A 24,619-nucleotide genomic window follows, 5' to 3' on the forward strand; every position below is an offset into this window, starting at 1 on the left:
GGTCAGTCTACATTAGTAGCAACCCCTTAAAATAATAGTTACAAGTCTGTTAAGCCTCCCTTTACTACTATTACCCCTCACTTCCCCAGTTCAAATAGCCAAAAGTTCCACCAAATTTTTTCTCTACTTTAAAAAAACTCTCCAATGTCTTTGTTCTATGCTCTGATAATAGCATTGAATACTGTCTGTTCAATTGCCTTAGAGCCTTTTCATATTCTCTCATTTATTCCCATATAAATTTAAGTCTTTTTTGGTCTCTTTTAATTCTTTGTCCTTTATCATGATCTCACGAAACATTGGTTGGCTATGAGTTCTGTGTAGGACTTTATAGCATTGCATAGCCTCCCTCCTAGTTTTTATACTATTTATACCAACTAAACGCTGAAGCTGAGGGTAATGACAGTATTTCTAAGCCCTCATAGGTATAGCAAATCAGGGAATAGCAATTAGTTTGTCAGACTTCAGATCCAGTCTTTTAGAAACTTAAATTTCCATTTTTTTTAAAAAAGGCTAACAATCACTGATAATTTTTAAATAAAAATTAGGAAGATAACAACATGCCATAATCAGTTTTTGGGTCTGGGTTGATAAACAGGCAGCATTTAATGGCAGAATGCCACAGAGGCTGCCAAGAAACCTGGGGGGAAGGGGGGAGAGAGACTCATTTCCTGAAGGCCCAGAGGCTGACAGTGCTGCAGAGCTGATGTCAACTGTGTCACTCCTGCATCTCAGTCTCTGACAAATAGATTTGGATCACTGATAAGCAACCTTCCTATCAAGCAATGCTAGTGCTAGGCTGATTTACATCAAGTGGATGAGGAGGACTACTAAAGCCAACCTCAAACCTAAAAGGGAATTTCCTGAAGTGTTTAATCGGAGGTTAAAAATCCTAGGGTTCCTTTAGGAGTAGATACCCTGAATCCTTTCTTGAGAGTAAAAACATTGTTAAGAATGTGCTTTAGGGTCCATCTTTTCTGTGTGGATGAAAGGAAATGGGTTTAGGGGCTGTAACATCACTATTTTTTGCAAGTTAATTTTTTCTGTTGAGCCATATAGGTACATTTCTGTTAGAATTAAAGACCACACTAACAGATGCAATTAAGTGGCATGATAAAATATTGCAAAAGCAGGTGCCAATTTCTGTAAGACATATCCACACAGGTTAGTGAAACAATCCAATGTGACCATAGTTTCTGCAAAATTCTCTTGGCTCATACAAAAATAATTAAGAATGAGTAGCTCAGAATGTGGGTAAAGAAAAAAAAAAATGAAACTTTGAAATAAGCTAAAAATGGTTACTAGTGGTACCTTGAGCTGTAATTCTGCTGGGTAATTATCTGAATTAGCAAGCATTTATAAAGTGCCTAGTGTGTATTAGGGATAAAAACACCAAAAATGTATTCTAGTAGGGGAAATACAACAGATTCACAAATAAGCAAAGATAGGGTATTTATTGAAAATAAATGCACAATAATTAGAAGGGACATTAATATTTAGGGGAAAATCAGAAAGGGCCTTTTGAAAGATGCAGCAACTTAGACTGAATGGTGCTAGCAGTGCTGTGCTGGAGGCATAGATGAGGGCATGAAGAACATTCCATGCAAAAATATAGCAATGGGAGATGGAATACCTTGCATGGGAAGCAGAAAACATCTGGTTTGGTTGGAACCATTGAAGACTGATGAGCAAAGAGCTAATGGTCAGACCTGTACTTTAGGAATATCAGTTTGGCAGTTATGGAGTAGAGAGGGAAGATTGGAGGCAAGGATAGTTTTTCAACAGTTCAGGTTCTGTGATCCTGAACTAAGCTGATGCCTATGTGACTGTTGAGTTGCATATAGACAATCACAAGGGGGCCAGATCAGCAAGATTTGGCAACTGATTGAAATGAGTGAGGGAGACTATATAAATGGACAACGGGTGGATGAAAATGGGAAACCAAATAGAAAAACAAGACAGACCCTGCTTTCAAGGAGCTTAGGTTTTAATAAAATGGGCAGCATATTTAGCAAATTCAAGATATTAAGTCAGATCTGAAGAATACCAGCAAAGCCAATGGTAATGCATCTCCTTTAATGTCATTTCCGTTAATAGAACCTTTTTGGTTGCTGACATTGAACTATATAACAATGCCAAGGTCTTTGGTGGGGAGAACTTTCTTTTCCAGGTCTTCAGTAACAGGCTGCTGAGGTGAGAGAACCTGCAGAATCGGTTGCCAACTGCCATATCCATAAAGGTTTACTTCCTTGAACTGTAGCTGCATGAGACCAGACTGAAAGCAATGTTGATGGGTGTAAGGCACATATTATTTCTAAGGTTCTTAGGCTTTCCAGGCTTGTGGTAGCAATCATTACTGTGGATTAGCTCCCTATTGCTTCTCAAATTAAATAAAAAATCATTTTTAATATTCAAAGCCTAGACCCACCCATTGCCTACCTTCATCTTTCCAGTCTTTTTACACTTTACTCCACATCTTCGGTTTAGTGACACTGGTTTCCTTGCCATCCTCAAAATTCCATTTCTCAGCTCTGGGTATTTTCTCTGTCCCCATTCCTGAAATGTTCTCCCTTTTCATGTATGTCTACTGACTTCCCTGGCTTCCTTCAAGACCTAACTAAAATCATGTCTCCTCATCCCATTTTAATTCTAGTGCCTTCCTACTTTTAATAATTTTCTATTTTTTCTATGTATTTATTTGTTGTATTTTCCATTAGATTGTGAGCTTCTTGAGGGCAAGGACTATCACCTCTTTTTGTATCCCTAGTTCATAGCACAGTGCCTGGGACATAGTAGGATCTTAATGTTTATTGACTGATCCATTAGGTGGTAGATAGTAGAGCCCCTTCTTCCTTTGATGGAAGCAAGGGCTGATATGGAAGCAGAACTGATGATTTGAAGGGGTGGCAGGGTGTACTCCTTTTCATGTTGTTCCTTGGGGGTCATGGTTCTGGGTTATGTTTACCTGAGTCTGAGGGAAGGTGATGATTGAGGTGGTTTGATCTATCTGCTTCCTACCTTATGTCTTGCCCTAAGGGAATCTTGCTTCAGTTAAATTGACTAGCCTGCCCTATTGGTGGTAGTGGTTGTGGTGGGGATGGTGGATCCTTTCTGCCCAAGAGTTCTCTCCTCTATGATAGCCACCAAAGCTGGAATAAAAGCAGGGTTTGTGATATAAGGGGCATGCTGTTCCTGGGATTCTAAGCAAGAGGCAAGAATGACTTCTGTCTTCTTCTGAGTGACTTACTTGGTGGTTGTATAGTCAATGCCACAAAAAAAAAAAAAAAAAAAAATGGTTCCAGAACAACTCATTTTCTTCCCTCCTCAAAATTATGTCCCTTCAGGGCAGGGCAGCTAGGTGGCACGTGGATAGAGTACTACCCCTGAAGTCAGGAGGACCCGAGTTTAAATCTGACCTCAGACACTTAACACTTTCTAGCTGTGTGACCCTGGGCAAATCACTTACCCCCAATTGCCTCAGGAAAAAAAAAGTCCCTTCCTGTTATTTTGCAAGAATTAAACTAAATGCATTTTATTACTTATGCCCAAGTTACTTATAAGGGTAAAATGATTCCAATTTTTTGCCTTGGAATCCAAATTCTATCACCACCCAAGATTCTGGGATTTGAAGTAATTTGTACTCTTGATTTGTGTGCTCACTTATGCCAGGTTCTAGACCCCACACCCTAACTTTTCTTCAGAGATCCGGCAATGGAACAGATACAGTGATCACAATACCCACCTGTCTTCCATCTGAATCTTGCTTAGCAGCAACCTGTTTGAGTGTTGGTAGTTGATTATTTTCTTTTTTAGCAATAACTGGCTTTTAGGTTTACAAAATGCTTTATTTTTTGATCCTGATAATAACCCTTAAAGTACATATGAAGAAAATGACTTATTCATGGTCATTGTACTTTGGGAAAAATGAGTCCTTTTGTTCTGATAGATTATGTCTGCCCCAATCATGAATTCCAAGTTGGGGTTTAAACAGAAGCACCTACACAAGACTCTATTCCTTCCAATAAAATATCTGGCTCTCTTAAGCATCCCTGAACTACCATAATACAAAAAGTGATGACAAACCCAGGAGTTTCACCCATGCAACCAGTGAATGCCTAGTGTAGTGGTTCTGTTAAGTCCGAAGGGTTTCATGCTTGAGAATCACTGGTTATGGCTTTGCTAACTCCTTGTCTTGCTTTTGAGGTATCTGCTGATGCCCTAATTTGTCAGGTGAGTGCTTCCTTAATTTATAGGTAATATACATGCGTGGAGAAAAGCAGAGGGATATTGTGCAGCCTTTTCCTGATGTCAAATTTCCCTAACTAGATACTCAGCCTTGTTTAACCTGCAAAATGAGTTTAGCCTCCAAAGTGTGCTGAATAAAAGGACTGCTCACTTTCAACATTGCCCAATTTGTCAAATTCTTCAGTGAAGACCCTCTGAGCAAAGGTATATCTAAACCATTCCTATCTAAAGCAAATGTGAGGTAGGATTTTAAATCCTGATTTCTCCTGATTTAAAAGCCAGGAATCTTTTTACTACACCAGCTTGTCTCTTCTCAAGCAAATTGCAACAATATGGAGTTTTTATTTGAGCCACTGCTTCTCTTCCCTCCCTCTCCAGACACATATTTTTGTTGTTCAGAACTGCTCATCCAAATGCACTTGAAGCCAATTGTTAAGTTTTAGGGTTTTTGTTTGTTTTTTGGCTGAGGCAATTGGGGTTAAGTGACTTGCCCAAGGTCACACAGCTAGGAAGTGTTAAGTATCTGAGGTCACATTTGAACTCAGGTCCTCCTTACTTTAGAGCTGGTGCTCTACCATTGTGCCACCTAAGCTGCCCCTAAGTTTTAGTTTTTAATGCAAAATGCAACCAAGTGGACCCATTAACATCTTACCATAGATTTCTTAGATTGAATCAGAAAAGTTAGAAGAACTGCTGCAATGCAGGACTGAACTCCTAAATCTAACCACTTCCTCTTTATTTTGTTATACTCGGTTATTGCATTGATAAGTTGTCATTGGAGGACAGGAAGGGTCTTTCTATTTTTATTCAGAAATATGTTAACCCATACATAGGATATTTTAGCTCAGTATCATCAGAAATAACCAAAACTTCATTAGATAATTTGTATTACAACTTTTTCCATTGTCATTTTTTTTTTTAATAGAGGAGTACCCATTGATAATGGAGATGTACCTGAATGAAAATAACGTTGAGGATTTAGAGAGTAGTGACACTTTGGGCCATTGGAATAACTTTGATTTTAAATAACCCACTAACAGCCAAGTTTGCCAGGGACCATTTGGCTTACTGATCTTTAATCTTTTTTTGATACATAGTCAATATCAGGAGCTTGGAAATTCACACTTGTGGGACATATAAAGAAGTGCAGTTACTTATCCAGGTTTTTCTTCTTCAGAAAGAGGCAAAGTAGTAGTATTTTGCACTAGGTCTTTTTTTTTTTTTTTTTTTTTTTTTTAATACTTTGGACATGCATTCTAAGATAAAGAGCATGTCTTCCTAGGTCTAGAACTAGTCAAATGCTATGTGAGAGCATAATGCCATCACCATTCCTTGGGAGATGTCAATACAGAACCATCATCCAATTGACTATGCAGAAGATTATTGATTTTGAAGTTTGTTGGATCTTTCACATTTGACATGTAGAAAAAGAATCAATAAATGCTCACCAAAATTCAAGTGACCATGTATGTGTTCCTCAAAGAAACTACATACACTGATACTCTTCTTTCCATAAATTCACACTGTTTGGGGACCTTCTGTGCTTAGAATTGACAGAATCTAAGAGGGTATATCCCAGATCAAATCTTGTCCACCTGATTAAGGAGCAAGTTCCTGGAATTAAGACTTAAAAGCCTTGGTTATAATTAATTCTGACTTCTCACCATCCTGCCCTGGCTATGACCTTAATCCTCTGGATTTTCTACTCTGTAAGGAAGATTTTTTTCTTTCTCATATCAAAAAAATTTGAACCAGATTATCCTAAGTGAAAATCTTGATGTCATTGGACAGGGAAAGTACCAAATCAATTTTAGACCATTTAATTAATTATGAATCTAACACTGTTCTCCTTTCATGATATATAATTAAATCCTGAATTATTGAATGTGACCTCATTTCATCAATCAGAAAAAACAAGTCTTGATTTTTAAATTTTTTTTTCCTGCAATAAAATGATTCTAACATTTAGAGCAATCCCAAAGAAAATTGAATGGGTTGCCTTGGCAGATATTAAGTCACCTATCCCTTGAAGTGGCTTAACTGAGGCTATATAACAAATAATCAGAGTTGCTATAGAAGGATTCTAGCACAGGGTTCAAGGTTGGACTAGATGATGCTTAAGATGGCTTGCAACTTGAAACGTGTGTCTCTCTCTCTCTCTCTCTCTCTCTCTCTCTCTCTCTCTCTCTCTCTCTCTCTCTCTCTCTCTCTCTCTCCCTCCTTCCCTCTTTTCCTTCCTTCCTCTCCCTCTTCTTCTCTTCCCCACTCCCCCCTCTTTTTCCTTCTCCTCCCTCTCTCTCACCATTGTGCCACTCTCCCTTACTGTCTCCCCTCTTTATTTCCTCTCTCCCTATCTATATATTTATCTCTTCCTTACTCTTTTTTTTTTTTGTTACTAAACCACAGGCCCACAAAAAATGTTCTCTATTCCAAGGAGTTTATAGTATGTGAATATTCTATAGGCAGAAAGAATCAAAAAAGGTGATCACCTAGTAAAGGATTTTGCTTTGTCTCTTCATCTCCCCAATATTTCTCAATATGAACTTCTTGTTTTTTATCTCAGTTTGTTCTGCCATTATTTTTTATCTCAAGTAATTTGATCCTAGTTTCCTTTGTCCCAAAAGTGTTTTTTTAAATTTTTTGTTTGTTTGTTTGTTTTGTTAATAATGAGTGAAGATAGTTATGTAATAGTGTTTCTATTTTCCAAGATCTGCAGGAGGGTTATAGCATATTTTAACAGTGAAATATTTGGACATGTGCCAAAAACTAAGAAGATTAAATTTTAAAGCACAATAAGATTATAATAATATTAAGCAGGATGTTTTTAAACTTTTCCTGTTTCAACCTTTCACATTTTTTGCACCTTTACACTGAGAAGGCAGAAAAGGCCAGAATTTCATCTTCTAAGTATTACTTCACTCCATATAGTTATTAGAACACTAATATCAGGCTGTCAAATGAATTTTTAATCTCAGTGTGGAATTTTTGTACAGGAATGCTTATTGAAATCTATGCCTACACATTGTGGAACTCTTGTCCATATCTTCCCATAATGTCATCACAAAGTTTCAACATTCTTAGGTTTTTCCTTGAGTCCTCCTGACTTTGTGCAGACATCAGTGAATCTCAGGGCTATCCACTGATTATCCCTGATTCTATGTGTTCAGTCCATCTTTTTCGATCATACACATCTTTGATGACAGCATTTATCCAATTCTTCATTCCTTTTGTCTTGCAACTGACATCTACTGTGTCTTGCAACATCTAGTGTGCATTGATCTGGAAGGAGGAAGGGTGGCAATCCCCAGTTTAAGAATGTTGCTATAGGAACTCCAGTACAGGAGAAAAATAAGTTAACTTCATTTTGCAACTTTAGTCCAAAATGAGCCATTTGAAATCATTAATATTTCCTTTATTACCTCCCAGTTTTCTAGATTTATTTCTACCTTCAAAACTAGTCCTGTACAAAAATTTAAAAGTTAATGAAATTTGGCTCTAGTGCCCTCTCTCCTTCCTTCTGAACTTTTTTTTTTTTAAACTTCTGTTGCTGCTTCCTCCTCTTGCAGGTTCTAAAAATCATCCTTCATTATCCAAATACCCTTTGCTGGTACAACCACTTGGTCTCCTAGGAGAGGAGAAAGTAGTTGATAAAGTAATTCACACTAAGGTGTTAGTTGTTGATGGGCATAATGTTTATCCCCTTTTTACCTCCCTAAGGTATTTATATTTTAACTCTGACTGGGAGAACTCTAGGTCGGGGAAAGTTCCCTTTAAATCTTTTCACTAAAGCAGCTGCCTATCCTGCATGAATTAAAATGAACAGACCCTGCCTATAATCTTTAATTTCTTTGTCTGGAATGCTTTTGTGAGTGAGAACCCCAGTCCCAAAGCTGAAACCATCATCCTTCGCCCTAATTATGTTCACAGGATCGTGGACTTGGAACTGGAAAGGTCATCTTGTTCAAACACCACCACCTCATTTTAGAGATGTGGAAACTGAGACCCATAGCCAACTTGTCCCAGATCATTCAGTTAATATCAATCCATGGCCCCCTACTACACATCCAATTATCTTTTTCTTTTGTTTTTCATGGTCTAGATCACCATTGTCTTCCAGGTTCACAATTCTGACTTTCACTGTTCCTTGGAATCATCCTCAATATTTTCACTTATCCCACCCTTTCCATATTCAATCAAATGTTGTTTTGAATCTGACTCCCCAATCTCACATTCTTCCCCTTTCTCTGCTTCTCTTTCAACACCTTGTTACCTGGATTATTGTAACAAAATTCTAATTAGTTACCCTGCCTCCAGGGACCCTGGATCCCCACCTCAGAAATATTTTCTATCCTAGTGGTGTCAAACCCAAATAGAATGGATCACTGCAGGCTGTGTCAATACACAGAAATTCAGAAATGATAAATTAACTTTTTTTTTTATCAGTGTTTTATTATATTTTTATCTATTTTAAAAACATTATCCAATTCCATTTTAATCTACTTCAGGTACTAAAAAGTGCCACTTGGGGATTTTGTTAGACATGTTAGCTCCACACAACTACTAAATGGATATTTCTAAAGCATTGTAACCATACCACTCTCCCTTTTCAGAGCCTCTCTACCACCTTTAGATCAAATAGAAACTCTTCAGATTGGTGTAATTGAAAGTACTTTATTATCTAGCCCCTCTCATCTTTCCAAATTGATTTCAGATTATATTCCTCTTTACATTCTGTACTCCAGCATATTGGTCTACTTGCTCCCAGGTCAGCACCCAATATCCTCCCTCTCCATCTTTTTGAATAGGCTGCCTGCTTGTTCACTTCTGCCTCCTGGAGCCCTTAATTCAAAAAACTCTTCCATAGGCTTAAAAAAAAAACAATTTTTTTTTTTTTTTCTCCTTGGACCCTGTGACTCCCTCACATAGCTGTTTGGTTTTCAAATTTAAATGTCTCCCTTAATTTCTGGATCTGGGTGTCACTTCCTGCAATCTCCCCAGTTATAAGAACTCTTTCCTGTCTTCACTAAAACTACTTTGTATTCCATACATATTTGGCATCTATTTGTCTTTGTACATATAATTTCTGCTCTCTTCAAACACTTCCCCAAACAATGTAAGCTCCTTGAGATCAGGAATAATTTTAATTTTTATATCTCTATTGTCCAGTCTAGTGATTAGCACATAGTAGATTCTTTTATATATATATATATACATATACATATACATATATATGTATTATATATATATATATATATATACATATATATGTATTTATATATATATATATACATATACATATATATGTATTATATATATATATGTATTATATATATATATATGTATTATACACACATACATACATATATATGTATATATTTAGTGGAGTTGAACAATCAACTCGCAATTTGATCTCTGACCCCACTATTTATAGCTATTTTTTCCAAAGTTACCATTGACTTCTTAACTGCCAAATCCAGTAGTCCTTTTTCAGTCTTCATTCTCTGAGCCTTTGATCATCTCCTCCTCCTACTAGATAAACTTTTATTTCTTGTTTTTTTGTAACAAACAATGTTCCATCTCAATTCTCCTTCCTAGATGACTGCCCCTTCTCTATATCTTTTGCTGAATATCGGTCTTTCAGCCTTTGATGGATGATGTCCTCTAAGGTAAACCTATCTTGAAGCTCTGCCTTGAGCTCTCTTTTTTCTATATTATTTGTCTCTCAAGGCTATATGCTAGACCTCTTCTCTAACTTTCTTTTTTGGTAATTTTGTTAGATTCCAAGGGTTCAACTACAATCTCTATGAAGATGATGTCCAAATCTATGTATGTGTACAACCCTAATCTTTCTCCTGTACTCCAGTAATGCATCACAACTACCTGCTGAATACCTTCACCTAGATATCATGTAGGTGTCTCAAACTCAAATATACAAAGGAAGCACATTATTTTCTCCCTCTAAGCCCAGTCATCCTCCAAAATTTTCCATTTTTGATGAAGACATCCAATACCCTCCTGTTTGTCATAGTTGGAGTTATTCAGCACAAAAGAAAACAATTCTTTAAAAAAAAGGAAAAGGGGGATGCATATTGTTTTTCTGTTTCGTTCATTTCATTTTTCATGGAAGGATCATCTTCCCAAGCATTTATTATTTTTAATAGTACAGTAATAGTCTCTTAAATTCTGTACCACGACTTGTTCAGCCTTTCCTTAATTTGTCTATCTTGTCTTCAATTCTTTGCTACTACCAAAAAAGTTATAAATATTTTAGTGTGTATGGGGTTTTTATTTTTATCATCTACAAAGAGTGGCTATGACACAGAATGACAGAATAAACATGGCTAATGGAGAGTTGATGCTTTAGATAAAAGGAAATAGAAAATATGTAGTTGCCATTGATGAATTCAAGTCACTCAGCCCAGATGAACCACTCACCATTGGGTCCAAAAGAATCAGAAGACACCACTGATGCTTGAAAGCTCATAGAAAAGGTAAGAAGTGCCACAGGTCTAGAGATAAGAGAATTTCTTAAGAATTTTTTTTAATTTTTAGTGGAAGAGAACAGAATCTGCAAACTATAGATTTGAGCATACTGTTTGAATTTCTTGGAGAAATTATAAAATACATCTTATTAATAAAGATATGATTGTTGAACAACTAAAATCTCACCTTCTGCTTGCAGCCTTTCTCTCTTTCCCTAATGTGCCTTAATAAATATGTTGATTTGATTTGAACATTTAGCAAAGAAATCAGGCACAGCAAAGAGCCAGGACAGACCATACCAGGCTAATCTTTATTTTTCTTTTTCTTTCTTCTCAATCATTAATGTTGGTCATTAGCATTTTCTCCCCTCTCAAATTATCTTGTATTTATTTGTTCGTGTTACATTGCCTTCATAGAATGTAAGCACGATATGAGTCAGCAGAGGGTTATGTTGGCCAAAAAAGCTTATGTGATTTTGCCTTGGATGAAGAAAAGCATGGCTTCTTCACAAGGGATGAGGAGAGGATAGTCCCTGCCTGTCCTGGTCTGATCAGACCATATCTGGAATACTATGTTCTCTTCTGGGAGCAACCCTTTAAGGACAAGCATCCAAAAAAGAGCAACCAATATGATGAAGGTACCTGAGTCATATTAATATAGATATAGTCTGAAGGTGTTTGGCCTGTAGGGAGGGATATAATAATTGCAATAAAGCTTTGAAGGACTACCACATGGAAGAAGGATTGCATTTATTTGCTTGAACAGAAGAGGGCAAAACCAATGGGGGGAAATTATAAAGAGATAAATTTAGTCTCGTTATCAGGAAAAAATTTTCCATAAATTAGAGTTGACCAAAAGAGATATCTCAAGAGGTGATGAATTCTTGTTGAAAGTCTTAAAGAATGCCTTTCGAGGCATGTTCTAGTGAGAATTCCTTTTTAGATGTTGGACTAGATGACTACCGAGATCTCTTCCAGCTCTCAAAATCTATGATTTTTCTTCCCTCTTCCTCATCTCTATCAAACACTAGTTGCAAAGTCTTCTCAATTCTAACTCCACAGTAGTTCTTTAATCCACATCTTCTTCTCCCCTTACAAAACAATATATAATAAATAGATTTTATTGCCTTTCATCTGGTTGAATAGTCTTCATGATCTTCAATCTCTTCCCCTTTCCTCTATAGCTGCTGAATTAATTCAAAAATTTCAAGTTCAAAAATGTTCAGTTCCAAACTACCTTTCTAAACATTTGATACTACCAATCTGATCATCTATGTTATAACCAAACTGTCCTACTATGTGTTTTCTAACAACACAAAACTATGTGCCTGAAATGGACTCTTTACCCATCTCTTTATCTTTTAGAGTCCATGAATCTTTCAAGGCTCAGCATAGGGGCAAAGCCTTCTCAATCATTAGTGCTGGTCATTAGCATTTTTCCCTTCTCAAATTACCTTGTATTTATTTGTATGTGTTCATGTTATATTGCCTTAATAGAATGTTAGCTCTTTTAGGGTAGGAAATTTTTTTTGGGGGGGGGTCTTCATATAGCATGTGCCTAACATGGTCTATTGTACATTGTAGGAACTTAATGTTCTGTTATATATTGTAGAACTTAATGTTTGTTGAATTATATTATACTTAAACAAATGTCATCTTCTTTATGAAGATAAAACATGAGAAATTATCTTCTGCCATCCTTTAAAAAAATTTTTACTGATAGCTTTTGTTTTCATTTAACTTTGCTTTCTACAAATAAATCCTTCCCTTCTACCCAGCCTATTCCCTGTAACATATAATCTTTAAGAGAGACAAAAGGCAGTTCGGTAAAACTACATGTTGCCTATGTCTGACAATTATAAAATATCTCATACCCATAGTCCCTTTGAAAAGAAAATAGCCTGCCATTCTTCTAAAAAGCTCAAAGCCTATTTATCTCATAAATAACTTTTTTCTTTTTTTTTATAGTTTTTTTAAATATCTTTTTTATTTTCAAAATATATGCAAAGATAGTTTTCAACACCTATCCTTGCAAAACCTTGGGTTCCACATTTTTCTTCCTCCCTTCCCCTCCATCTTCCTCTTCTAGAAAGCAAATAATCCAATATGTGCAATTATTCTAAATATATTTCCACAATTATGCTGAACAGGAAAAATCAGATCAAAAAGGGAAAAAATGAGAAAAAAAGCAAGCAAATAACCAAAAAAAAGGTGAAAATACTATATTGTGATCCACATTCAGTCCCTGTAGTCTTCTTTCTGAACACAGATGGCTCTCTCCATCACAAGACCATTGGAACTGGCCTGAATTATCTCATTGTTGAAAAGAGCCATGTCCATCAGAATTGATTATCACATAATCTTGTTTCTGTGTACAATGTTCTCTTAGTTCTACTCATTACACTTAACATCAGTTCACGTAAGTCTTTTCAGGCTTTTCTGAAATCATCCTGCTGGTTGTTCTTTATAGAACAATAATATTCCATAACATCCATATACCATAAAATTTTCAGTCATTCTCCAATTGATGGAAATCCACTTAGTTTCCAGTTCTTTGCCTCTACAAAAAGGGCTGCCACAAATATTTTTGCACATGTAGGTACCTTTCCCTCCTTTAAGATCTCTTTGGGATACAGACCCAGTAGAAATACTGATGGATCAAAGGGTATCCACAATTTGATACCTCTTTGAGCATGGAAGAACTTATTTTTTTCTAATAATATTTTTAGAAGGTAAGGTTAGGAGGGATAGGTTCATTAATTATTTTTCACCATATACAGATGGAAATATCTTCCACTAAAGTTCTATCCCTCTGTCTCATTGTGTTGAAATGGCTCTAGGTTTTTGAAGGCAACATCAATAAAGTCCTACCATCCAAATAGACCTCATGTGTATAGATAGATTCCCTGTTTTCTGACATTTGAGAGCAAATTCAAAGAGATTGATCACTAAGGATGATGGATTTTTGAAGATCATTTACTAAATTGTTGATAAGTTAGAAGCCTCAATAATGACAGAAGTACATAAAAGTGACAAAATCATATATCTGTGAAGCACTAAAGAACTGCAGATGGGGATCCATAGCTCAGAAACCCACTAGATGGGATGGTTACATAGCAGGAATAAGGGATAAAAGATAATCTAGATGTTGTGCTGGGATCCATGAAATATTTAAAGAGCCAAAAGAAAGCCTCAGCCCATTGACTGAATCCTTTCAGGAAAATTTGTGGAAGAAAAGTATGTACAGTGTACCAAATGAAGTATAGAGGGGTTATTAATTCAAAAACTACCCCAAGGTTCACAGAAGTCCTGGTAGGCCAGAGCCAAGGGAATAAATCAGACATTATTATCCCCTACTAGAGAAACATCCTGCCTCCCAGGAAAGGGGGAATTAGCAATTTTATTATTATTATTAATAAATATTATTATTATTATTATTATTATTATTATTTTACTGAGGCAATTGGGGTTAAGTGTCTTTTGCCCAGGGTCACATAGCTAGGAAGTGGTAAGTGTCTGAGATCATATGAATTCAAGTCCTCCTGACTTAAGGGCTGATGCTCTATCCATTGCCCACCTTACTGCCCCTTGGCTATTGATTTAAAAGGTATATTTCACAAGGGCAACAAAGAAACTAAAAAGGACCAAGGTTGATCGAGAGCCTGTGGATTAGAAAGGATTCAGGTTTTCATCACAATTTACTACTATTTTGATGGATCTCTTATTTGAGGGACACATAAGTGATGAGCTGCCAAATCAATTCAGTTCAATAAGTATTTACTATTTATGTTTCAGACACTGTTAAAAACTGGGAATACAAAAAGAGGCAATAGACAGTCCTATCTTCAAGGAACTTATAATTGAGTGGTATCACTCAGGGGACCATGAATTATTATGATTAAGAAAAATAAAGACTTGTTCATTATCCTAGATTCTTGTTAGAACTGTTACAAATGATCATTTCTTACTCAAAACTATGAAATTTGGCCTCTCTTAGACATTGTATTTCTGTGCCCAGAGTACTCTAGCATTCATGATTTAATATTAGGTTCATAGTATTTAAATTAGGGAATTGAGAGGAAATCAAGTCCAACCCCCTAATTCAATAAATGAATAAGTTCAGATCCAGTGATGGGTCATATGAATAGTATTCTTAACTTTCTTTAAGTCAATATGATATAATATAGGATTTGGGAGCAGAAAATTTAAGTTCAAATTCTAGCTCTGTTTTCTATTACATCTGTGACTTTGGGTACATTCTTTAAGTGCTCTGTGCCTCAGTTTACTCAATAGTAGAGAGGTTTAGACCAAGTGACCTTTCTATCATCCTATAAGTCTAAACACATCCACTCTTTCTGCCATGCCATATTGCTTTAATCTATTGAAATACAGTAACAAGGAGAGGAAAGGTGAACACTTTTGTTTCCCTTATATATTTTGGACTAAATTTTCCTTTCAAAAAAACTGCAAAATTAAATTAATAATCTTTGCTTATCAATTTGTCCACTTTTTAAAAGGTAGCTTTTGACCATTAACACCATTTAAAAAGAAGAAAAATAATTTTAAAAGTTTCAATAAAAATAAGGCAGCACAGCACATGAAATCCACAAATTCTTCAGACAAATCAGCCTATGTCCCTTGAATATGAAGAACAACAATTGATTCAAACTGACAGAGTTTAATTTAAAACATTGAATTTAGTTCTTTTAATATCTAAGAATCATTGATATTCTCCAACTGATGGTACAATGCTTCTTTCTGTCCATCCTGTGTCATTCTTGTAGATATCTCCAAAAAATCCTTTACTGGGTAGAGTAATCCACTGAATGTGCCAGGGTCTTTCCTCTTTATCTTTTAACATTTCATTAATATCAGTGAAACTATCTATCTATTCTCTTTGACTTTCCTCTCATGACTGATCCAACTTTATACATTTCTCAAATAACCTTTAAACCACTTCTCTTGCATAACTATTCACTAGTAATGTGAATCCACTATGAGCTCTGTTGACCTTTGGATGACTTTCAACTTTTAATTCTTCAGACTACAATATTTCATGACTTGTAGTCCTATAGTATCACTGGAAAAATTTCATTGTGAAAGGTAAGTACTTACCTTCAATGAGCAATCCCATTCAAATAGGATAGGAATTAGATTTATGATTTCAGTGATATAGGTTATTCCTTCTACCAGAGTAGGTTACAATACCTTCTCTACAATTTATTGATTCAGAGAGATGCCTGGTGCAACCCAAGGTTGCATAGCCAATATATCTTAAAAACTGGACTTGAATGCTGGTCTTTCTGGCCTTGAGCCTGACTTACTATCCACTAAACCACCATGCTTATACACCACCAGTCTTTAAATAGCTTGGATTAAATTTTCCTTCTTGGCTCTACCCAACCTTCATTCATTTTTTTTCTTCATTATTCATCATTTCATTTCATGATTTTGTATCCTGTATTAATGTTTTGTATCCAAGCATTAATGCTTGTTTAATCAATTAGTTCAATTAACCCATTCCAATAAACTCTGCATTTTTAACAGCACTGCAAAACTTCTTAGTCAAATTTATAAATCCTTCTTAGTTTGGAAATGGTAATCTGTGAATCAGAGTAGTTAGAAAATACATGTAAGATCTACTGTATGTTCTCTTTGTGATTCCAAATAGCCCTCTCTTCATTGCTGGGTAAAACTCCCATGAATCTAGCACCTAGCTAGTCTTCTTTTCCTTGATCCACACCAATGCTTACATATGAATTTGGAAGTGAAGGAAAAAATCTATTTCTCCTACAGAGACTAAATAAGGCATAAATGAAATCTTGGGAAATGTAGTTTCTGGAGGAAGGACACATGTTTGTGACATAAAATATCTTTGGAAGGTGGGTGGAATTTTCTCTAGCCAGAAGAGATTTGTTTGTATAATTGGTAGAACTTCTATACTAGTAGACCTCTACTTGCTTGTTTAAAAAATATTTATTTAATCTTGTATTATATTCTAGGCATTATGAATACAAGAAAAAAAAACATTCGCTGCTCTCAAGGAGCTTACATTCTATTGGAAGAAAACAGGTTACACAAATAAGTAAATACAAAATGCTGGGGAAGAAAAGGGAATCAGCTTGCTGGTTGTGCCAGACAGGAAGGGCTAGGAACTAATAATGACAAGATATGTCATTAATTTGATGGCATAGGATCAACCAGGTGGCCCTGGAGTCAGAAGTTCAAATTCAACCTCAGACATTTGACACTTAACTAGCTATGTGACCCCAAGGCAAGTCACTTAGCACATATTGCCTATGGGGAGAGACATTGAACATTGCTTTGTAGGAGTTGGGGAACAATATTGACTGTCCTATCTGGGATTTTCTTGACCATAGCATATCATTCAGAGTGCTAAAGTGTTTCATAGTCAATAAAGGGTTCCTGATGAAATGTTTTTAAAATTAAAATTGAATTTTTAAAATATTTCTTTTCTCTATCACCTTCAGCTCCTTTCTTGAAGGGATGAATCTGTCATTTGGAGAAATTAGTACTGAGAAGGAAATGAATACTAAGATCCTTTATGAGAAAGTAAAGCACAGCATTCTTTCTTGGGAATCTTTAACAAAAAGAGTGTTCTAAACTCAAAAGCACCCCATTTTGGAGACCCATGGATAAATATGATGGCTCTTCCCACAGATCTGCAAAGATTATTTGCACGCTGTACTTTGTCATACACTGCCTTTTTTGTTTTCCCCCACTCTTACCCTCTAGTTTTCCCAAACAAGAATATAGAAAGGGCTACAAGGATGCTAGAAGGGCTCTAGATAAACCATACTTTTTTTTTTTTCCTTTTTTTAAAGGAACAGCTGCGTTGAAGAAATCCTGGAAAGACTGTTATATAAAACCAGTTCCCTAGTCAATACCTCTGCAAACCGTTATGCACGAGAGACAGCAGACAGAAACAGAGACACACAGAGACAGAGACAGATGAAAGGAGGGAAGAGACAAACGCCAAAAAAAAAAAAAAAAAAAAAAAAAGGAAAAAGGAAACATTAACAAATCAGAATGCTTGAGGGGATCCACGTGGTCAACAATCTGTAACTGATCTGGGAGGCTACATTGAAGCAAAACATTCCGAACCTGAAATATATTGCCATAGAAGAACCACTCACAATAGAATATATCCCTTCTAGAATTCTGGGACTATTGGTCTGTGCTCTCACCTACAATGACTCCTATCCTCACTATCATTAAAAACCGTTTGATGCAACAATACGTGTGTCTGTACGTGTGAGTGTGTGTGTATTCGCGCGCGAGCTTTGCAAAACGATCTGGGCCCATCCCGCCCCACTGGAAAGACTATCGATCTGGGGGGAGGTGGAGAAGCCACTACGTCTTTTCCCTCCCCAACCCCAAGTCATTTGCTTTGCACAAGCGTCAAGCTAAAGGAACCAGCAACGACGTAGATTTTCAGCACCAGAAGGCCGTGGACGTTAACTGGAGGCTTGTGGTACCTTCTGCAGCCTTACCCCCTGCTAGGGACCTCGGCGGATACCTGATCGTTCTCCACCTTCTGCAAGCTAAACCCCGCCAACCTTTTCCCGTCCCCCTCCCTCATCTCCATTTCAATTCTCGAGGCTCCAAGTTACAAGCCGGGTACTGCACCCGTGCATTGGAGACTTGGAAAGCTGCGTGACCTTCTAGCGAACTCCACTTCTGCTAGGGGGTGGGTGGCTCCAGGGGGCTTGCTTGCAGTTTGCAGCGCCTTATATCGATCCCCTAGGCTTAGTATACTCGTCTTGTTTAGTGTATCCATTCCTCTTCCTCCAGAGCTTTCCAAGCCCTGCAGGCTCCTAATGCCTAGCTGGAAACATCAGCTCCCCCGAGATCCCCTCCTCCTCCTACAATAAAATAACCGAGTGCATGTTCAATGTATGTTCAACCCCCCGTCCTAACCCTCCTACTGCCCCTTCCCGTGTCCCACCCCCAATCCAGATTAACACTCTTGGTAGAGGAGCCACCGCCGGCGGGCTACTTCTACACAGTGGATCTTAGTGCCCAAGATGCCCTCCTCCCCCTCTCTTAATAAGAAATGTGCAAGCAATTCCCCCCCCTTCCCGCCCCTTTCCTTCCTTGTCTTGCATACATTAGGTCTGCTTTGCATGCACCAGCAGGCGAGAAACGAAGGAAGAAGGGCGGGGGAGTTTCGCCCGCCTCTTCCCTCTTTGCCCCGTTAGAAACCCTGTCTCGTTATAATCTCAGTCTTTTGCTGAGCGTGCTGTGTCCCCTTTGCACCAGTTTGGAAATGCAACCCAAAGCTAATCACAATGAGGGAGCTGGGAAGCCAAGGACCTTTTCCCAGACTCCAGTGGGTGGTGGAGTTGGCGGGCAGGGGCGGGGGCGGGAGAATTGTTCCACTTTGTCTATGCTTTAGGTGAGAGCTCTGAAATGGGAGGGGCTCTTTTCCTTAATGCGTTTTATTTCTAGGGGCCCTTCCTGTTTTACATATATTAAAACCACAAGTATTGTTTTGCATACAATATTTTTTTTTTGGGGGGGAAACTTCAGACGCTAGATGTATAAATTAAGATAACGCAATAGTTGCTAAAAAGGATGAAGAAGGTTGCTCTTTCCCCCGCCCAGCAGCCGCGTTATACTGGAAGCTGCTCTCCCGGGCGGTTCGAGTCCCTTTTCATCCCGGGAATCTGTATAATCAAGCTCCTCAGCTTCAGGGACTGGAGGCGGCCCGACTCCCTCCGCCTAATCCCTCCCTCTCCGCCTCCGCCCCCCTCCTCCTTTCCCCGTTTTAGCTCCACTTAAGACTCTTCCCCTCCCTCTTCCTTTGCTTTCCCCCTCCTCCCAAGTCTTGCCGCTCCCGGAGGGCGGGGCATTCCGTTATTCAGGTTGCAGGGCTAGCAAGCGGGCAGGAGGGGGAAGCCCCGGACCCTGAATGTTGCAAAACCATCTGAGCTTAGAGTTAGATGGACAGAACACTTTATGCAGGTTGCGGGGCCCAGTAGTAGGGCCCGGTGCTCTGCATAGCGGTCGACAGGATGCTGGAGGGCAATCAATGAGGCGTGGGTTATGCAGGTTCCGGGGCTCCCCGCCCCCCCTCAGCCTCCCCGCCCCACTGTGTTGTCGCCTCTCCCTCTCGCTGCTTCACTTCACGGGGCGAACATGGCGCACAGCTGTCGGTGGCGCTTCCCCGCCCGGCCCGGGACCACCGGGGGCGGCGGCGGCGGGGGGCGCCGGGGCCTAGGGGGCGCCCCGCGGCAACGCGTCCCGGCCCTGCTGCTTCCCCCTGCGCCCCCGGCCGGCGGCGGGGGCCCCGGGGCGCCCCCTTCCCCCCCGGCCGCGGCGGCGGCCGCGGCGGCGGCGGGAAGCAGCGGGGCCGGGGCTCCGGGGGGAGCGGCCTCCGCGGCCGCCTCCTCCTCCTCCGTCTCCTCCGCCTCCTCCTCCTCCGCCGCCACCGCCGCCGCCGCCGCCGCCGCCTCCTCCTCCTCCTCCTCCTCCACAGCCGCTTCTGCAGCCCCGTCGTCGTCGTCCGCTTCATCTGCGTCTTCGTCGTTGTCCTCAGCCTCTTCAGGGCCGGCCCTGCTCCGGGTGGGCCCGGGCTTCGACGCGGCGCTGCAGGTCTCGGCCGCCATCGGCACCAATCTGCGCCGGTTCCGGGCCGTGTTCGGGGAGAGCGGCGGGGGAGGCGGCAGCGGAGAGGTAAGGGGGCGGGGGGGTCCCCGGCCCGGGGTCCCGACCCTCTGCTGAGCCCCCAGACCCACCCTCCCCCTCCACCCCTCCTTCTCGAGGAACGAGCATCCTGATCCGGGGACCACCCCGAACCGGGGCCGGCGCCCTTCCCATGTCGGGACCCCTCCCCTTCTGTTCGAGAACAGACCCCCTACTGGATCCCTCATCCCGGGTGCTGTTCCTGCCTGACCGAGGGGCTCGCATTATTTGTGACGACCCCCTTTTCCCCCCAAAAAAAATGGAAGAAAAAAAAAAAAGAAACTCAGCCCTGGGCACAGACCTCCCCCTACCCCCTTCGGGTTTCCCATCCCGGGGCTGCTCCCCTCCTCCCTTTGACCAGATTACCTCATCCTAGTAAGATTCCTCCCTCCTCCCATCCTCGAGACCTGATCCCGCCACATCCCCGCCTCTCTCCCCGGGCAGATGTTTTACTCCTGGGGCAGCTTCCCTTTAGGACATCCCTCCTGAGTAAGGCCTTCCCAGGAGCTGCGTTCCTGCCCTCACCCTTGGGGGCAGCTGCCAGCGCGGAGCCCCTCATGCCCGTCCCTGCCCCTCCCATCTTTTTTGCATCGTTCTAGAGATCTTTTCGCCCCATTCCCCATCCAGAGCCCGGTGTTCCCAACCACTCCCCCTGCATATCCCCCACCTAAGGTAGCTATCTCTGCCCCACCACTCCACGAGAAATGCCTTCCCTTCTCTCCTCCTACTCCTCCACCCCCTCTCCCCAAACCTTCGAAGAGAACGCGGATCCCCACTTGCAGGACAGAATAGATTTCCGACCTTTTAGCTGGACGTATACCTAGTAAGAGAGGGAGACAACCCTATTTCAACTCCACCCTTCCCTGGCTCTAGAGAAAAGGAACAGCTAGCTACGTGTAGAGAAGAGAGCCACTGCTGTTCCCTTTCCTAACTCAGAAGAGAGCAGAGTGGCGTCTTCCCCACCCCCACTCCCCCCAACCCCTGCAGGTTTTCCCTCTAGCTCTGGGGAAGGGGGCCCTGAGAGGGGAGGTGGGAGGGGGGCACTCAGAAGCATCCTCCCAGGGGAAGCAGCTGCTCTCCTACCCCACCCACTGCGCCTGGGAGCACGCAGTCTCCAACCCTGGCTCCCTTCCGCCCTCTGCTTCTTTTTTCAGTCATTTGATTATTGATCCATTTCTTTCCAGACCGATGTTAAGGTTGGTTGGTTTGGAAAGTGTGGGAGAAGCAAGGTGGGGGGTGAGCAGCGCAGATAAAGGGACATAGGTTGGTGGTTTCGAGAAAGCAGGATATGAGACAGACCTTACCAGGAAGAGTAAGGTTCTTCTTCTAATGGGATTGATAATAGATGAATAGCTTGCTCTTCTCTCCCTTTTATCCTTTAGTATGTGGGTGAGAATCTCAGAGTTGGGGGTGCGGTTGAATACCCATTTAATTGAATAAAGAAAGTTGCCCTGGGGAAGGGAAGTTGAGTTCAGGTCCAGCCAGTGGCATTGCTGCATTTGTTTTCCATTGGATATAGTGGGGGAGTTTGTATATTCACAGGGATGGAGATGGGGTGGGGGTGGGATGCTGGGAGGAGGAAGAGCAGCTGCTAGGAGTTGAAGGGAAGGGGGGTTAATGGGGTACTGTTCTGTAGTACACTTGATTGAAACAGAAAGGGAAAGATAACCAGCCGTTTCCTGCGTGCTCTGCCGTTGATGCACACAGACTATCTTCGGCAAAGCCCCCTTGTTCCCTATTGTACCCTGTACCCCTTTAGATGTACTCAAGAGACCCTGGGAAGAAGGGGAGGGAGGAGAGGAGGGACCCAAGCCCCTCCTTTGCAGGAAGGAGTTGGCATTTTTCAGTTAGTCTTTTTCTCTGCTTCTCCCCAAACCCCTTTCTCTGTCTCTCTCTTCTCTCTGTTTCTCCCTCTTTCCCTCCCTCTCTCTTTGGAGCGTTTCTAAGGCAGCCTGATTAGGAGACTGACAACAACCCGCCTTTTGACAGAGGCAGGAGGACATGATGGGGGCGTGTTTCTTACTATGTAGCTAGCTGCAGCGTCCCTTTTCCCTGACTCTTAGTCTATCTCCACCTCCTTTTTACCAGCCTTCAGAAGGCAACTGCAGTCAGCAGGATTGTTTGAGACTATTTATTGGTTGCTGTAGATTATTATTTTTTTTTGAAAGGCCAATTCTGTATTTTTTAAGCTAACAACACAGATCCCATGTAGTTGGAGAACCAAAGGCCTCATACATGACAAAAAGACTGAACCGTTCAGGTTACTTGCATGGAGTTGGTGCTTAAATGTGAGTTGATTTTGCTTTTTTAAAAAAGATACAGCAGCAAAAAAAAAAAAAAAAAAAAAAGACTTGATTTACCTGCTTATTTTCAGATCTGAAATTTGCTTGATAATATCAATTTTAGCTCCATGTGTATTGTAGTATAATAGAGAAACTTTCTTTTAAAGGCAGCTAGTTTACTTAAAAGGTGCAATAAGAAATATTTTCTTCTTGTCTGGCATGCTTATATTTTGTGTTTAAGGGCTAACTGCATCACCAAATATTCATATTTAAAAGGTTGTTGTTAGCAGTCATAGTTTTCTCATAAGCTGTTTAGAAAAAGATGCACCTGAATTCAGGGACCTAATGTTTGGGCATCACAATATTTTACTTGCTTTCTTGTGACAAACTTTAAAGTTCTAAACAGATAAACCAGATACTGAATGGGTAGAAAGTTATGGGTATGAGTTAATGGGAAATAATATTTTAATTAATAGTAATTTAGAGGGCAAACGTGATTACCAAAAGCACCTATTTCAAATGAGGCTTTATGAACAGGAGGATTCCTCCCCTTAAAACTTATGCCTTTATAGTGATATCTACTGTAAGTAAAGATAAGTGACCTGTTCCCTTAAAGCATTACTTTACAGTGCCTTCACTGAACTGAGTGACCTTTTCTTCTGGTCATTTTTTTAAATGTAAGTAAATTAATTCTGTGTTTATAGGATTTGATAAATATGAAATGACAGTTTTGCCTTCTAAACTTAATTTGTCTATAAAGAAAAACATTCTTGCAAGTCAAATCATAAAGTATATCTTTTTCTCCAATATTCAGTTTAGCTTACATGGTCACAATCTACTTGGATTCAATAAGAATGGGTAATATTAAACCAAGGCAGTTTTAGAGTACTTAGCTCTTCAAAAGATCTGAATTTGAACTCCATTACTTTTTGCTTTAAGTAACTGATGTAAAAGCATATTTAGTACAATTAAAATGACTAACAAGAGCTTTAATGTGCCAATTGGAGCTTTAATAAACTTAACTGCTTTTACTTCTCTTTACCGAAAGGAGTTCTCTTTTGCTTTTTCATGCTTTGATTAGGAAATACCTGGGTAACGCCTAATATTGGCATGTAAGAATTCTTGATATTATTGATAAATGTGTTAATAAATTTGACTTTTAAAGAATAGATATCTCTAGCCTCTTATTGTATCATTTTCTACTTAAATGCCAGAAATTAAGGTTATGGTTTAAATAGTACCAAGAAATTTTAGAAGTCTTTTTAATTGCATCCTGCTTATCCTACCCCCAACTCACATCTCCAATCCTATTTCATATTATATTACCTTTCTAAAGACTGTCTTGTTTGAACTTAATGCTCTAACAACTGGCCATTGAAATACCAGTAAAGAAAGAGCAATACAGTATCTTCTGTTGGATTAATAGTTTTGCTTTTTGTCCTTTGTTGTTAACATCATTCATTGCTTAGGGTTTTTTTTTGGGGGGGGGGGTCGTGTTTTTGGTTTTGGACTATAGTCTTCTGAAACTGAAGGTTTATATTTTTACTTTAAGCTTTTGCTTTGGGATTTAATACTATGATCCAAAGAACTGCCATATTCTCTGATTTAGATTTTTGCATAGTAACTAGCATTAAAATAATTTAACATTTAGCATTATAGGTGATGGCTTCAGATATAAGGCTAGCTAGTGACATCTTGAATAGTAACAATCAATGAAAAGATCTCGATTTTTAGTCATTATGATGTAGTGGAAAGAGAACAGGACAGGAATGAATTTGGGAAATCTGTGTTTTAATCTTGAATTTGCCACTAAATAGCTTTGTGACTGGATAAGTCACTTAGGTACTAAGGATCTGAGTTTCTCATCTGTAAAATGAAGAGATGGGATTAGGTAAGGTCTTTGGT

At 39.7% G+C, this 24,619-nt stretch overlaps 1 protein-coding gene across 1 annotated transcript in view; it reads left to right on the plus strand.

Moving 5' to 3' along the window:
* The first annotated feature begins 19,886 nt into the window (after window positions 1-19,886).
* The window catches only part of KMT2A (lysine methyltransferase 2A), an 88,770-nt gene continuing 84,037 nt past the window's right edge, over window positions 19,887-24,619 (plus strand). Inside the window, exons 1-2 of the mRNA XM_074302187.1 lie at window positions 19,887-20,423; window positions 22,622-22,720. Coding sequence (XP_074158288.1) covers window positions 19,887-20,423; window positions 22,622-22,720 — 636 coding nt within the window. The remainder of the gene's footprint in view (window positions 20,424-22,621; window positions 22,721-24,619) is intronic.

This window comes from Sminthopsis crassicaudata, chromosome 3, assembly GCF_048593235.1.
Source record: "Sminthopsis crassicaudata isolate SCR6 chromosome 3, ASM4859323v1, whole genome shotgun sequence".
Classification (NCBI taxonomy): domain Eukaryota; kingdom Metazoa; phylum Chordata; class Mammalia; order Dasyuromorphia; family Dasyuridae; genus Sminthopsis; species Sminthopsis crassicaudata.